At 51.0% G+C, this 14,173-nt stretch overlaps 1 protein-coding gene and 1 long non-coding RNA gene across 2 annotated transcripts in view; one reads left to right on the top strand and one right to left on the bottom strand.

Annotated features, from left to right (window-relative positions):
- The first annotated feature begins 261 nt into the window (after positions 1 to 261).
- On the top strand, positions 262 to 10,503 carry LOC101151351 (cyclin-dependent kinase 20). The gene is given in 10 exon segments (XM_055350076.2): positions 262 to 301; positions 2,530 to 2,730; positions 3,701 to 3,846; positions 6,488 to 6,676; positions 6,926 to 7,047; positions 7,193 to 7,255; positions 7,904 to 8,027; positions 8,480 to 8,635; positions 10,172 to 10,273; positions 10,275 to 10,503. Coding segments are annotated over 10 exon segments (1,239 nt in total). The 3' UTR covers positions 10,371 to 10,503.
- A 143-nt stretch (positions 10,504 to 10,646) lies between these two features.
- Positions 10,647 to 14,173, bottom strand: part of LOC129524644 (uncharacterized) — a 33,706-nt gene continuing 30,179 nt past the window's right edge. Inside the window, exons 4-5 of the long non-coding RNA XR_008668521.2 lie at positions 12,724 to 12,901; positions 10,647 to 10,722 (exon numbers count right to left, since the gene is read on the bottom strand). This is a non-coding gene — a long non-coding RNA (uncharacterized lncRNA). The remainder of the gene's footprint in view (positions 10,723 to 12,723; positions 12,902 to 14,173) is intronic.

Genomic DNA, 14,173 nt, shown 5'->3' on the forward strand with positions numbered 1-14,173 from the left:
CAAAAATTACAAAATTTGCATGAAAGAATTGAGAGAAGAACTAAATAAATTCAAATATACCTTACTAATGGTTTGGAAGACTCAAGATAGCAAAGATGTCAATTCTCTTTAAATTGATGCGTAGACTTAATGACATTCATATCAAAACTCCAGCTAGATTTTTTATGCACATAAACTTATTTTAAGTTTATATGAAAAGGCACATGATATTGGTGGAGAGATGGACACATAGGTCAGCAGAACAGAATACAGAACTCAGAAATGGACCCAAGCAAATATGCCCAACTCATTTTTGAGAAAGGTACAAAAGCAATTGAAGGAGGAAGGATAGTCTTTTAATCAAATGCCACCGGAGAAAATAAACATTTATAGGCTCAAAATCTCAGTGTAAACTTCACACCTTATACACTAATTAACTTGAAATGGTTTGCAAACTTAAATATAAAAGGTTTTACCATAAACCTTTTAGGAAAAGAGATTAAAAAATCATTGGGATCTAGCTAAATAAAAAGTACTTTCTTCTTACATGTACCTTTTAGTGATTTTTTTATTTTCAGTAAAAGATCAATGTGTACCTGTACTTATTCTAAAAAAGAAAAATATTCAATATGCTTTTCCAGGTTAATAGACAAATGAAATAGATTCATCTTTCTTTATGAACCCATAGTGTATCAGTGATCGAGCCATTATTGTTTTCCTGAGAGGAAAACTCTCTTTACGCTCATCACATTTTTGGAGCATTAGGAGTGGAACCAGGGGCCTTAGGTGAGGTGGACATGCTGCCAGTGGAGGTGAGCAGGGAGGAAATTTCCAAACCCAAGAACTGGCAGGCCTGGCAGAAACTTCTGGAGAGAGAACAGTTACTCAGGCTTCAAGATATGTGTGTATATGTGTGTATTTATAACTGAGGTTGAACCGTTACGCAATAAGAATGCAGTCCTATTTTTCTACCCTCTCTTTTCTAACATCTTTCAAACAGATGATGTTTTGTAAGATTTTCAATTATTTTCAATAATTAAAAAAAATTTCCAACAGAACGAATATGCATGCCGAATTATTTATCAATACCCTATTTTACACGTGGTTGTAAATAAGCAACCCGTTTTATAGATTCAGCATTTTGGATGTTAAGGTAAAAATATAGCTGCTCCTCATTTTTAGAAGAGTGGATTTACAATATGTGTGTCTGTTGGAAGTTGTATATTTAAATTACTTAAAAATATATCCTCTTTGGTAATACTTTTTAAAATGGATTTGTGGCACATTAGAATGTTTTGAAGCAAAATTTGTTTTTAGTTTGTATTCTCTAAACATCAGAAATTTACGTTGAAGAATTAAAAAACTTACAAGAATATTCATATTTGACCTATAAAATAAGTAACTTGGAATAATTTGAATTTGGAAATTTCTTTATACCACTAAATTTGAAGTATCGATGCCATTTTATTTTTACAGATTTTCCTTGACACATTATATTGGCTACTGGAAAGAGTTAAGACCCTTTATGAAAATATGATTTTAGTGATGCAACTTATGTATGAGGTAGATTAGGAAGCATTGATTCCTGTGCCCATTAACTAAGAAGATTTTATGAAACAATTTATAACAGGGGCCACAGTCAGTACCGGGAGTGTGGTCAGGCACGCCTCCGTCCTCACCGGGCCCACCAGAAGCTTTCAGGGCTCTGGGAGAAACATGCCCAGGTGTGGAGAGGCTGTCACAAGGGAAGAAGGGCCAGGTTGGGGAACCCAGCACAGGGGACCTGGCCTCATAGGGGAGTCGGAGAAGGTTTTCTGAAGAAGCTGTGTCCAAGCCGAGATCCTTCCTCTTCCATTTGCTCCAGCACAAGGCCCACAGGAGGAGCGCTGTGAGCAAGACCAATCCAGACCAGCCAGGTTTATTCCCTTGGCAGTGAGGGGGAGCATGGCCTGAGGGGCTAAAGGCGGTGTCAGAAGCACAGTGTCAGAGGAACTCTTACCGTTTCCATCATGAATGATTACAGTTTGATATCAGCATGGGGGTTGTAATTGGGTGATCTGGGGAAGGGTCTGCCAGCGGGTCTGGGGGTCGCTCTAAGTTGGATGTCGACTGATAGAGGAGGCTTTTCTATTGTTCGGTTTCTCAAGGAATCTTACCTAGAAGAGGGCAGAGGGCTGCCAGGAGAAAGCGCTGCTGGGAATGAGGTAGATGCCGCTCATTTTCACCAAGTGCAATGCTAGGGATTTTAGGGGGTGGCAAAGTGACCTTGATGTATTTTCTCTGTGCAGGTCTCTGTTAGAGTCACCTCTAAAATCTCCGTGGGGATCTCTGTGTTGGTTTTGAAGGGTCTCTGTGTGAGTCTGTGTCAGGGGTTTCTGTGGGGAGTCCTTCTGGGGGGTCTTCATGGGGGGATCTCGGTCAGATTCTCTGTTGGGGTCTCTGGGGGTCACTGTGGGGAATCTCTGAAATCTCTATGAATGTGGGGTCTCTGTGGGAATCTTTGAGTTTGGGGGTGTACATGGGGGTCTCTGTGGGGCTCCTCTGCTGCAGGTTCCAGGATCCTGGGTCCCATAGATGTTGGGCCCACACTGGAGCTGCCCAGGTCACCACCCCAGACAGGACTTGGCTCCAGCAGTAGCCTGGGCACCCAAAGTGACACCAGGGCCTTTTCCAAACAGGTCCCCAGCATGGGTCCCGCCACACCTGGGTACAGGCCTGTCCCCTTGTCCTCAGCCTCCACAGCCCCTGCAGGTGCAGAGCTCTCCCTGGGCAGAAGGCCCCTGGGCAGAGCCCTCTGGGGAACCAGCTCCTGCATTTGCTCCTGCCTTCCTTGGGGATGGACAGGAGGGACCCAGCACCAGGACGGAGGAGCCCAGGACTGTGCCCTGCGGGGACTGTCCCTGCCAACCATGTGACCAGATCCTCTGAGCCCCAATGTGTCCCCTGCCAGCACCTGGGCTTGGAGCCATAGATGTGCTGTGTAACCAGGCCTTCTGGGTCCCTCTCCCCTGGGAGTGGCACTGACCACCTTTGCTTGTAATGGTCACCAGACTATGAGGACCCTGGTTACAGCTGTGGGCAGCTTGTGGGTCCTGCACTTGCGAACTTATGTTCGTCTTCCCTGATTCTTCTCACCACCTCTCACCCTGGGCCTAAGGTCTCCACCTGCGGTTCCTAACCACAGAGTCCCACCAGAGGGGCAGGCAGCAGCCCTGGGTGCCTCCTGAAACAGACACCCCACACTAGTGGGCTGGGAGACTGCTCTGGAGAGTGAGGCAGGGGACACCAGACGCAAACCCAGGGGTGTTATCAAGGCTGAACCAAGTGCTGGCGGGGTCCAGGTCCATCCCAGAACTCAGCAGGTAGGGAGGGGTCTGGGGAGGATGTCATTTCTTCCCCACCAAGACATCTGAGAAGGAGCTGTCCCTCCTCTCACCCAGGGCCAGTACAGGACACCCCCACATTCCCAGGCTACCACGGGGCAGGGAGGCTGCTGGGATCCATCACTCCTCCAGCCTGAGGGGAGCCTGCCACCCTCTCAGTCCATAAGGCCCTTGCAGACCCAGCTCCTACAGCAGCACAGAAGTTACCTTAGTGAGAACGAAGATGCAGTGAGCCAGAGCCTGGGTGGGGTCTCCATAGGGTTTGCTGTCCTTGCACGTCCTGAAGGCTCTGGGTCATGATACAGTTTGGAAACCAGACACGGTTTCTCCCTGGACAGGGAGAAGAGGGGGTCCTCCATGTCCCTGCCAGTCTCCTCCAGGCCCAGCCATTCTGGAAGCCGCACTCAGAAGAAGCAGATGCTGTGCCCTTTCCTGCCCCCTAGCATGGCACAGACAGAAGCCACGCCCTCTGCAGGGAAAGCAGGTATATTGGGAACTTCTTCGTGAACGTCATGAACACATGGCGGCTGTGATCACCCACACAGGACAGGTTTATTGTGTAGGCATCAGTTTTATTTGAGTAGAACCCCCTGTCTCCCCCAGGAGACATGCAAGAAGCCTGGTCTAGTTCAGGAGGCAAGACACCTCTGTGCAGACCTCAGTTCCTGCAGCTGTGGATGGGGGCCGCCCGAGGTGCTTGCCATTCTTGGCCTGTGGTGGTGGGGACCAGCTGGGGACACAGGCTCCCTGGGAGGTGGGGCCCAACTACTGTCTCTGTCTCTGATGCCCCTGTTTTTGACAGGACAGTGGTGGCCCTTGGGGGTGGCTTTAGGGCTGCAGGCCAGAGCTCTCATCTCTCTGCTACGTTCTTGGTGGCAGTGACCCCTGTGGCAGCAGGAAGGCACATTCTCCTGGGCGTGGAAGTCACCTTTGTGGCGATTGACTTCTGAGGGACCTCGTCCCCACTGAAGCCCCAGTTTGTCCACCAGGATTTGTCCCACAACTCTGCTGATGGTCCAGGCTTTGTCAGCCATGCAGTCCATAAACTGCCTTGGTGGGCCAGAACCCCAGCTCTGGAAAGCATCTGCCCCAGGCTTCCCTTTCTGCAGGACATCTTCCCACCGTGTGCCTCCTTTCCTGGGGTGTAGACCCTGTGGATGGTGACTGATCTTTCTCTGGAAGTGGCTTTCTGGTGGTGTCTGTCCCTTCTCCAGCTGAAGCTGGTTGTATTTCCTCTCTTGTTTGTCTCCTATTTCCCTGGCTTGGGCAGGGTGGCTCCTCCCACTGGCTTCAGAGGTCCTGGGTCCCTTGGACCTGTGTCCCTGCTCCCCTGTTCTGGGCCTCCTGTGGGCCTCGCCCTTGTCCGCACAGCCCAGCGTCTTCTGACTCTTCTGTGGGGCCTTTGCTTTTGGGATCCCAGGCTCCTGCTGCCCTGGACTGTCCCTTCCCTTCCATAGGAGGGCACATGGCCCCTGGGAAGCTGTCATGTTCTTACCAGACACACTCTGGGAGGTGGACAGAGGGGCCTGAGTGGGCAGCCTGTCTGCGGCGGTGAGCATGTTCATGTGGCTGCCTGGAAGGCACGGGCCTGTGGCGCTGTCCTGGAGGAGGATGCCCGGGGCACAGCCTGGCAGCTGCTCCTCTGAGTCCACCTGCACTATGAGCGCAATCTCACTGACCACCTGCGCTTTCAGGTGCAGCTGCTCTGGATCCTGAGCAACACAGGCTGTAGACGCTGAGGGGTTACCGGTGGTTCCCAGAGCCCCTGTGCTCCTCAGATCCTCCTGAACGCTTCCCGAACTTGCCCTCACACTGGCTCCCAAGGTGACTTCCCAAGTGGGGGGCAAGTCATCGGCTCCCCTGCATAAAAAGCCCTGGTGGCTTCTCTTCACACTTAGAGCACTATCACCATGTGCCCACCTCCAGCTGGCCTCTCCCTTTTCTCTCATTCAACACAACTTCTTAGGCATCTCTCCAGTGACCAGCACCTATCTAGGGTCCAGGAGCACAGAACAAGGCAGACACATCCTTCCCTTAAACGACCTCATGTACTCACATCCCTCTATCCTCCTTCTGTGCTGGCGTTAGGGCCTTGCACTTGCTTTTGTTCCTGCTCAGAGCTTTATCCCAGATCCCCACAAACTGGGTCCTCGTCTAGCCCCACCCCACTTAAATAAAGAAGTATCCTTTTCTCCACTCACAGAATCACACTATCCTCTTCTAGTTCTGTTGATTTTTTTTTCTTTTTTTGATACAGGGTCTCACTCTGTCACCCAGGCTGGAGTGTAGAAGTGCGATTTTGTCTCCCTGTAGTCTCAACCTCCTGGGCTCAGGTGATCCTCCCACCTCAGCTTCCCAAGTAGCTAGGACTACAGGCACGTGCCACCATGCCTGGCTAGTTTTTTGTATTTTTTGTAGAGACAAGGTTTCACCATGTTGCCCAGGCTGGTCTCAAACACCTGGGTTCAAGCCATCCGCTCACCTTGGCCTCTCAAAGTACTGGGATTACGGGCATGAGACGTCATGCCCAGCCCCCTTGTATTTTGGTTCCTGTACTTACAGAATCTGAATATATCCCTTTTATTCATTTATTTGTTAAATTGTTTGTCCTTTGTGCTGTGAGTTCATTAAGAGTCCTGTCTCTCAGCTCACTGCTCTGTGTAGCCTGGCTCCTCTGACAGTAGTGGCCTCAGTGTTTGTGATGTATCTGTAGCTGTCCCAGCACTGGGAAAGGTGGGATTCCTGGTGTCCTTTCCTTGGTGCTGGGATTCGGTGGTTCTAGAGAAAACAGGAGGAGACCTGTCCATCTCATGTGTGACCATCCAGATGATTTTCAGGCGGGTAGGCTGGGTGGGCGGACCAGATGGTGCCACTAAATGACCTTTTTTAGACCTTTACTTTTAGTGTTCATGGAGAATTAGAGTAGGGGCACACCTTATCTCAGGAGAGCAGAGCAAATCATGAGCATCGAGCTCTCTGATTCTTAGCTCAGGTCCACGTCACCTTCTTTGCTTACTGTCTTTTTGGATACAGGGTCCTCTGTCAGGGCATGGGCTGGGGTCTCAGGGTCACAGAGAGGGTCTGGTGACTTGAGTCTGGGGGCTAACAGGATGTCCTGCCCACAGGTGGTGCAACTGAAGGCTGTGTTCCCACACGGTGGAGGCTTTGTGCTGGCCTTTGAGTTCATGCTGTCGGATCTGGCCGAGGTGGTGCGCCATGCCCAGAGGCCACTAGCGCAGGCACAGGTCAAGAGCTACTTGCAGATGCTGCTCAAGGGCGTCGCCTTCTGCCATGCCAACTACATTGTACATCGGGTCAGTCTCAGCATAGGCCGGGCATGGGGTCTGGGGAGCTGACTTGGCTTGGGGATGGGGCTAGCCCTTGTAAAAGGTGTGATGAGAAGTTGGGACAGAGCTGGTCAAGGCCTCCAGGTAAGCGGCCAGGGCATGGCCCTGGAGGAGGCGGGGACCGGGGCTGACCTGAGTGGTTAGACTGCCAAGCCCGCTTGTCCCAAGGTCCTCTGGGGGATTTGGAGGGACTGATGCTTCTTTTGGTACTCCCAGGACCTGAAACCTGCCAACCTGCTCATCAGCGCCTCAGGCCAGCTCAAGATAGCGGACTTTGGCCTGGCTCGAGTCTTTTCCCCAGACGGCAGCCGCCTCTACACACACCAGGTGGCCACCAGGTAGGGAGGGCCAGATCCCTTCCAGTCCTCTCCATGGGGAAGAGATGCTTCTGGGCCTTTTCTCCAGACATTGCTTGTGGGGCTGGGGTCACCTCCCCAGGCATCCTTTTCTCAGCCCAGTGCCTGCCAGCCCTCTTCCTCGCAGGTGGTACCGAGCCCCCGAGCTCCTGTATGGTGCCCGCCAGTATGACCAGGGCGTCGATCTGTGGTGAGACCCCTGTGGGTGGTCAAAGGGTAACATGGCTCATGGATTTCTGCTAGGCTCTGAGGTCTCTGAGCTGTTTGGTGGTCTTTTCCCTGGTGGGAGTTTAGGCTTCCTTAAGGGTGTCTTCCCTGGTTGGGGTATTCTGAGCACTTTGGGGTTGGGGTTCCTCACTGTGATGTTTTCGAGCTGGGTGGGGGCCAGGTGGGATGAGAATGGTGGTCCCAGGTGGGAAGCTTTCTGGGCTAGATGGGGAGGTGGTCTGAGCCGATATGTGCTGGAGTTAGATCCCAGGATATGGCATCTCTGAGCTGGTCAGAGGCCTGTGTCCTTGGACATGAAAGCTCTGAGCTTGTTTTGCAGCAAGAAGATAGTTGGCAGTGCCCATGGGTCTGAGATTTGGGGCAGGTTTGCAGGTCTGCCCCAGAAGTGTCCTAGAGCAGGAGTCTCTGAGAAGTCTTGGAACAGCTGGGGCTTTGCTCTGGGTTCTAGGGTTGAGAGCTTTGAGGGTTCAGGGACTGGGCCTCTGGACTTGAGGCTCCAGGGCTGGCTTGTGGGGCCTTGCCCTGGAGTGCAGTGTTAGAGCTGCTCTGTGGGTGGGTCTGTGGTCCATGGTGGGAGATCTCTGACCTGCTTGGGGCTCTGTGTCCACAGGTCTGTGGGCTGCATCATGGGGGAGCTGTTGAATGGGTCCCCCCTTTTCCCGGGCAAGAACGATATTGAACAGCTTTGCTATGTGCTTCGCATCTTGGGCACCCCAAACCCTCAAGTCTGGCCGGTTTGTAGGGGCCCTTGGTGAGGTGGGTGTGGGGCAGGTTTACTCCACTCCCAACAGCAAGTAACCACTCCCTCCCCTGAACCTTCTCTCTCCTGGCCCCAACCCCCCTTGATGGACAGGGACCACTGTCCTGGCCCAACTCAGGGCTTCCTCCTTCCTGCTGTCATTTGGGTTGGGGTAGGTCCTGTCCTTTGTCCCTTTTCACCCCAGTACACACATGTGCAGTGTCTCAGCAAGCTGTGCACAGAGTCGTCATCTGAGAGGGCAAGGGGATGGATGAAGGAATACAGGGGTGGGTGAGTGAATGAATGATGGGTCAGGGAGACACATACACATGGATGGGAGAGCACCCCCCATGTGAGTGTGTGTTAGGGGCTGAGAGTTGACAGCAGAGAGCATGGCAAGGGTCGGGGACTACTCTCATTGTACCCTGTTCCTTCTCCCTGGCCCAGGAGCTCACTGAGCTGCCGGACTACAACAAGATCTCCTTTAAGGAGCAGGTGCCCATGCCCCTGGAGGAGGTGCTGCCCGACGTCTCTCCCCAGGCATTGGATCTGCTGGGTCAATTCCTCCTCTACCCTCCTCGCCAGCACATCGCAGCTTCCAAGGTAGGGGGAGAGGCTGTAGTCTCTGCTCCTTCAGCTCTCCTCCCCATCACCCTGGTACTCTGTACTTGGTAGCCATGTGACCCCATCACATCAGCGACCCTCAGAACCTGTGATTGGCATGGACCAGCACCAGACATCTGGAACCCAGGGGACAGGGGCCTTGAAGCAGGTGTGCCTCTCATGAGTAGACCCCACTGGACATCCCCAGACTTCCCCTGAGGGTGGCGCATACGAGGGGCATGCCCAACTCTCAGGAGAGCACGTGTCCGGGAGTGCAGGTTTCTGGGCTGCCCCTGACCCTGTGGCAGATACAGTAAGAGAGTCACTGGGGACTCATTCCTTTATTCCATTAGCAAGTATTTTCTGCACATCTGGCACATGCAGGGATTGTCCTGGGCCCCGCACAGATGGTAAACAATCAGTCCTACCTCCGCGGGGCACTCCTGGTGGTGAGGTAGCTCCAGGTCCAAAAGGTCACAAGAGGTCATGTTCTCCAGCTGTGGGAGCCCCAGGAGAGAGGCGAGGCCGACTTTGGGGTCAAGCAAAGCTTCCTGGTGGAGGGCAGGTTTAAGCATGAGATGTTTGAGGAGGTGTTCGCTGAAGAGAGAAATGGTGGGCAGAGGCCTGGAAGAGAGGACCCAGGAAGGCTGGTTATGGCTGGTAGGCCTGGGAGGACGATGACCACAGGAGCTTGGGCTGACAGGTGTCAGGGTGTCTCTCTCAGGGGTCCCTGTGCCCTCCTTGCACTCAGCACCAGCAGCGTGTGTTTACATATGCCCTCTTGGTCTCCACTGTCAGCAGCTCCTGTGGGCTCTGTGTCCACAGTATACCCAAGCCGTGTGACCCTTATCTCTTGGATTGCCTCCCAGAATCTGGGTCTCCCCTCATCCCATTTAATCTCTTCTCCACCTGGCAGACAGAGTAACTTTATCCAAGTAGAACAGGACACATTCCTTCTCTGCCAGGGCCCTCCTGTGGCTCCATCTCAGAGGAAAAGCCAGGGTCCTTTTTGTGACTCACAGATGTCATATGCTTGGATGCCATCACCTCATGACGCTGCCTGCTGTTGTGCCCTGTGCTCACTCCTCTCCAGCCCCAGGGGTCAGTACACTTTTGTCCCTGGCCTGGAGCCTCATGTCCCAGTTGCTTATGTCTCAAGTCTTGGCTTAAATGTCACTTCTCAGATGGCCTTCCCTCATGACTCTTCAGATCTGCAACCTCTCTCCAGGATTCCTCATTCCTCTGTCTTGCTTTCTCTTTTCCACTGCACTAATCATTATCTGACGTACTGTGTATTTTACTTCATCTTGTTTATTACCCCCCACCCTCACTTATGTCAGAAAAACAGAGCTTTTGTCTGTTTTATTAACGGCTATGTTCCCAGCTTCTGGAATAGTGCTTCAGACATAGTAGACACTCAGAAAACACCCAGACACACTGAGTCAGCTGAATGCATAGATGAAGGAACATCTGCTTGAGGCTGGGGACAGGGAGGTGACTAGTTTCCTTCTGCTGTTCCTTACTTGCCACCCTCAGGCTCTCCTCCATCAGTACTTCTTCACAGCTCCCCTGCCTGCCCATCCATCTGAGCTGCCGATTCCTCAGCGTCTAGGGGGACCTGCCCCCAAGGCCCATCCAGGGCCCACCCCACATCCATGACTTCCACGTGGACCGGCCTCTTGAGGAGTCGCTGTTGAACCCAGAGCTGATTCGGCCCTTCATCCTGGAGGGGTGAGAAGTTGGCCCTGGTCCCGTCTGCCTGCTCCTCAGGACCACTCAGTCCACCTGTTCCTCTGCCACCTGCCTGGCTTCACCCTCCAAGGCCTCCCCATGGCCACAGTGGGCCCACACCACACCCTGCCCCTTAGCCCTTGCGAGGGTTGGTCTCGAGGCAGAGGTCATGTTCCCAGCCAAGAGTATGAGAACATCCAGTCGAGCAGAGGAGATTCACGGCCTGTGCTCGGTGAGCCTTACCTTCTGTGTGCTACTGACGTACCCATCAGGACAATGAGCTCTGCTGCCAGTCAAGGCCTGCGTATGCAGAATGACGATGCCTGCCTTGGTGCTGCTTCCCCGAGTGCTGCCTCCTGGTCAAGGAGAAGTGCAGAGAGTAAGGTGTCCTTATGTTGGAAACTCAAGTGGAAGGAAGATTTGGTTTGGTTTTATTCTCAGAGCCATTAAACACTAGTTCAGTATGTGAGATATAGATTCTAAAAACCTCAGGTGGCTCTGCCTTATGTCTGTTCCTCCTTCATTTCTCTCAAGGGAAATGGCTAAGGTGGCATTGTCTCATGGCTCTCGTTTTTGGGGGTCATGGGGAGGGTAGCACCAGGCATAGCCACTTTTGCCCTGAGGGACTCCTGTGTGCTTCACATCACTGAGCACTCATTTAGAAGTGAGGGAGACAGAAGTCTAGGCCCAGGCATGGCTCCAGTTGGGGATCCAGCAGGAGACCCTCTGCACATGAGGCTGGTTTACCAACATCTACTCCCTCAGGATGAGCGTGAGCCAGAAGCAGCTGTGTATATAAGGAAACAAGCGTTCCTGGAATTAATTTATAAATTTAATAAATCCCAATATAATCCCAGCTAGTGCTTTTTCCTTATTATAATTTGATTAGGTGATTATAAAAGATACATGGAAGGAAGTGGAACCAGATGCAGAAGAGGAAATGATGGAAGGACTTACGGTATCAGATACCAATATTTAAAAGTTTGTATAATAATAAAGAGTATGATTGTGGTTCAAGGATAAAAACAGACTAGAGAAACTTATTCTTAGCCATCCTTTATTTTTATTTTATTTATTTTTTGATGGAGTCTTGCTCTGTTGCCCAGGCTGGAGTGCAGTGGCACAATCTCGGCTTACTGCAACCTCCGCCTCCTGTGTTCAAGTGATTCTCCTGCCTCAACTTCCCGAGTAGCTGGGACTACAGGCGCGTGCCACCACACCTGGCTAATTTTTGTATTTTTACTCAAGACAGGGTTTCACCATGTTAGCCAGGATGGTCTTGATCTCCTGACCTTGTGATCTACCCGCCTCAGCCTCCCAAAGTGCTGGGATTACAGGTGTGAGCCACTGCGCCCGGCCTATCCAGTTCTTCTTGAGAAACTGGACTTTTATCATTTACATATTGAATTAGAAGTTGACACATCACATCCTCATTAGACCCAAACTTTGGCCAGAAGATTGAGGGATTGAGGATGGGTCCCTGAGTCCAAATAAAATAGCAATATTTTATCATTTGTTGCTTTTTCTTATGTTTAGTTCTCTCATTATCTTTCCAATATTTCAACATGAGACCTAGGGAACTATCGGGGGAATATCTTTATTGCTATCTTTATCCATTTTTTTTTTTGAGATGGAGTCTTGCTCTGTTGCCCAGGCTGGAGTGCAGTGGCATAATCCCAGCTCACTGCAAGCTCTGCTTCCTGGGCTCACTCCATTCTCCTGCCTCACCCTCCCAAGTAGCTGGGATTACAGGCACCCGCCACTGCACCTGGCTAATTTTTTGTATTTTTAGTAGAGATGGGGTCTCACTGTGTTAGCCACAATGGTCTCAATCTCCTGACCTCGTGATCCGCCCATCTCAGCCTCCCAAAGTGCTGGGATTACAGGCGTGAGCCACCATGCCCAGCCCTATCTTTATCCTTTTTACTCCCTGTCTTGCTTGGGGTATTTCCCATGTTGGGTTCCAATTAGGCTCAATCTCTCATACTAGAGACTTCTTACCTATTCTTCTCTTGAGGCTTGCTGAGGCTCAATCCCTTATATTAGAGATTTCTTGCTTATCCTTTAACCCCATCTGCTGGAGGCTCTTTGCACCCTTCTCCCTTTGCTTCGTCCACTCTGGCCACTTTCCTCTTTGGAATGTTTCAGGCCCCTCTTAGCATTGATGGCGGGTCAGTATAAACCCCTGCTGGGACCCCCAAAGGGCCTCCCTAAGCCGTATGAGGTGACCACAGAACTGCAGATTGGACTCACTCACACTGCACAGCAGTCATGCTTGTTGCCATTCATGTGCTTTAAGCCTCCAGAATATCCCAACCACCAAGGAAGTACTTTGTTGCTGCTGCAAAGTTTCTTACCTTAGTATGTGCACAGAGTTACTTGGTCACCACGGTGTTGCAAGACTTTTTCTCCTCGCGTTGCTGAGAGTCTGGGTTTATTCGTTGCACCAGGTGGGTCCTGATCCCTCACCCTGAGGCCACCTCAATGAGGCAGTGGGACGCATCTCCTCACAAGAGGTGACTGGAGACCCCTTTCCTGGAGGAAAATGGGGATCCTGGATGAGTCCCCAGATTTGTTGGAAACAAATGCTCAGAGCTGCAAAGTGAAACCAGCACTCAGGCAAAGGTTTTCTCAGCAAGGCAATTTACTTCTGCAGAAGGGTGCTGCCTGTGTCAATCACGATCACAGGAGCACACTGAACAAAGGAGGGAAAGGGTTTTTATCCCTAATGCAGTCCCTACCTCTGTGTCACTACCCCAGGGGTTGGGGTTGGACCACACAGTCTAAGTTGACCTGATTGGCTATTTGTGAATACTTTTCCAAATAAGGAAGGGAAGGGGGATGTGAGTTACAGTGATGGGACATGCAGTTTCAGTGGGAAGGATGGGTGCAGAGTGGGTAACCAAGGGAAAGATGTGAGTTATTGATTAGAACTGGCAAGAAGGTTGTTACAGTAACTAGAGGCAAGGAGGCATGGAGAACAAGGAAGCTGAGTTTGAGAGCAAAGAATAAGGAAGTTAACAGGCTAAATCTTTGAAGGGGAATTTACTGTATATTACATTCACCATCCACCCATCGCTCAGCAGATAGCCTGTGCTTTGCTCAGGGTCATGCTATGAGTGCCCACCAAGGCCCTCAGGCATTGGGACATCAGACGGCAAGTACACATGGTAGCCCCAGGTGTGAAAATGCCCAAGGAGAACATCAAGAGAGGCCACACTGTCAGCCACCGCCTCTAGACACGATGGTTGAAGAGAGCTGTCTCACTAGATTAGTGCTTCTCCAGAGAAACAGAGATAAGATGATCTATCTATCTATCTACCTATCTATCTGAATGTAAACCAAATATAAAGTCTAAGCCTCCTAACTGACTGAATGGATCAGTGGCCAAAGGGATTCCAAAGACACGGGAAAAACTAGTTCAGGTCATGACAGGAAGGGACGAGGGGTCAGACATGCCTCATTATACTCCCTCCCTTTTGGAGTTTAGAAAAACTGACCAGTATTATCATTAAAATAGAGATCCCAAGACTGACAACACAGATTCTGTGTAGCAATGAGATACCCACTCTGAACTGACCCTGGTATAACATCCCAAGACAGATAACAGGCCCTAAAGGGAATCAAAGGATTTTACTCCAAAATTTATTTTTCTTTGACATATATTAAAATGGACCCATAAAGCTTTTTCTTTTCTTTCTTTCTTTTTTTTTTGTGTGTGTGTGAAATGGAGTTTCACTCTTGTTGCCCAGGCTGGAGTGCAGTGGCATGATCTTGGCTCACTGCAACCTCCACCACCCAGGTTCA

Source organism: Gorilla gorilla, chromosome 13, assembly GCF_029281585.2.
Source record: "Gorilla gorilla gorilla isolate KB3781 chromosome 13, NHGRI_mGorGor1-v2.1_pri, whole genome shotgun sequence".
Taxonomy (NCBI): domain Eukaryota; kingdom Metazoa; phylum Chordata; class Mammalia; order Primates; family Hominidae; genus Gorilla; species Gorilla gorilla.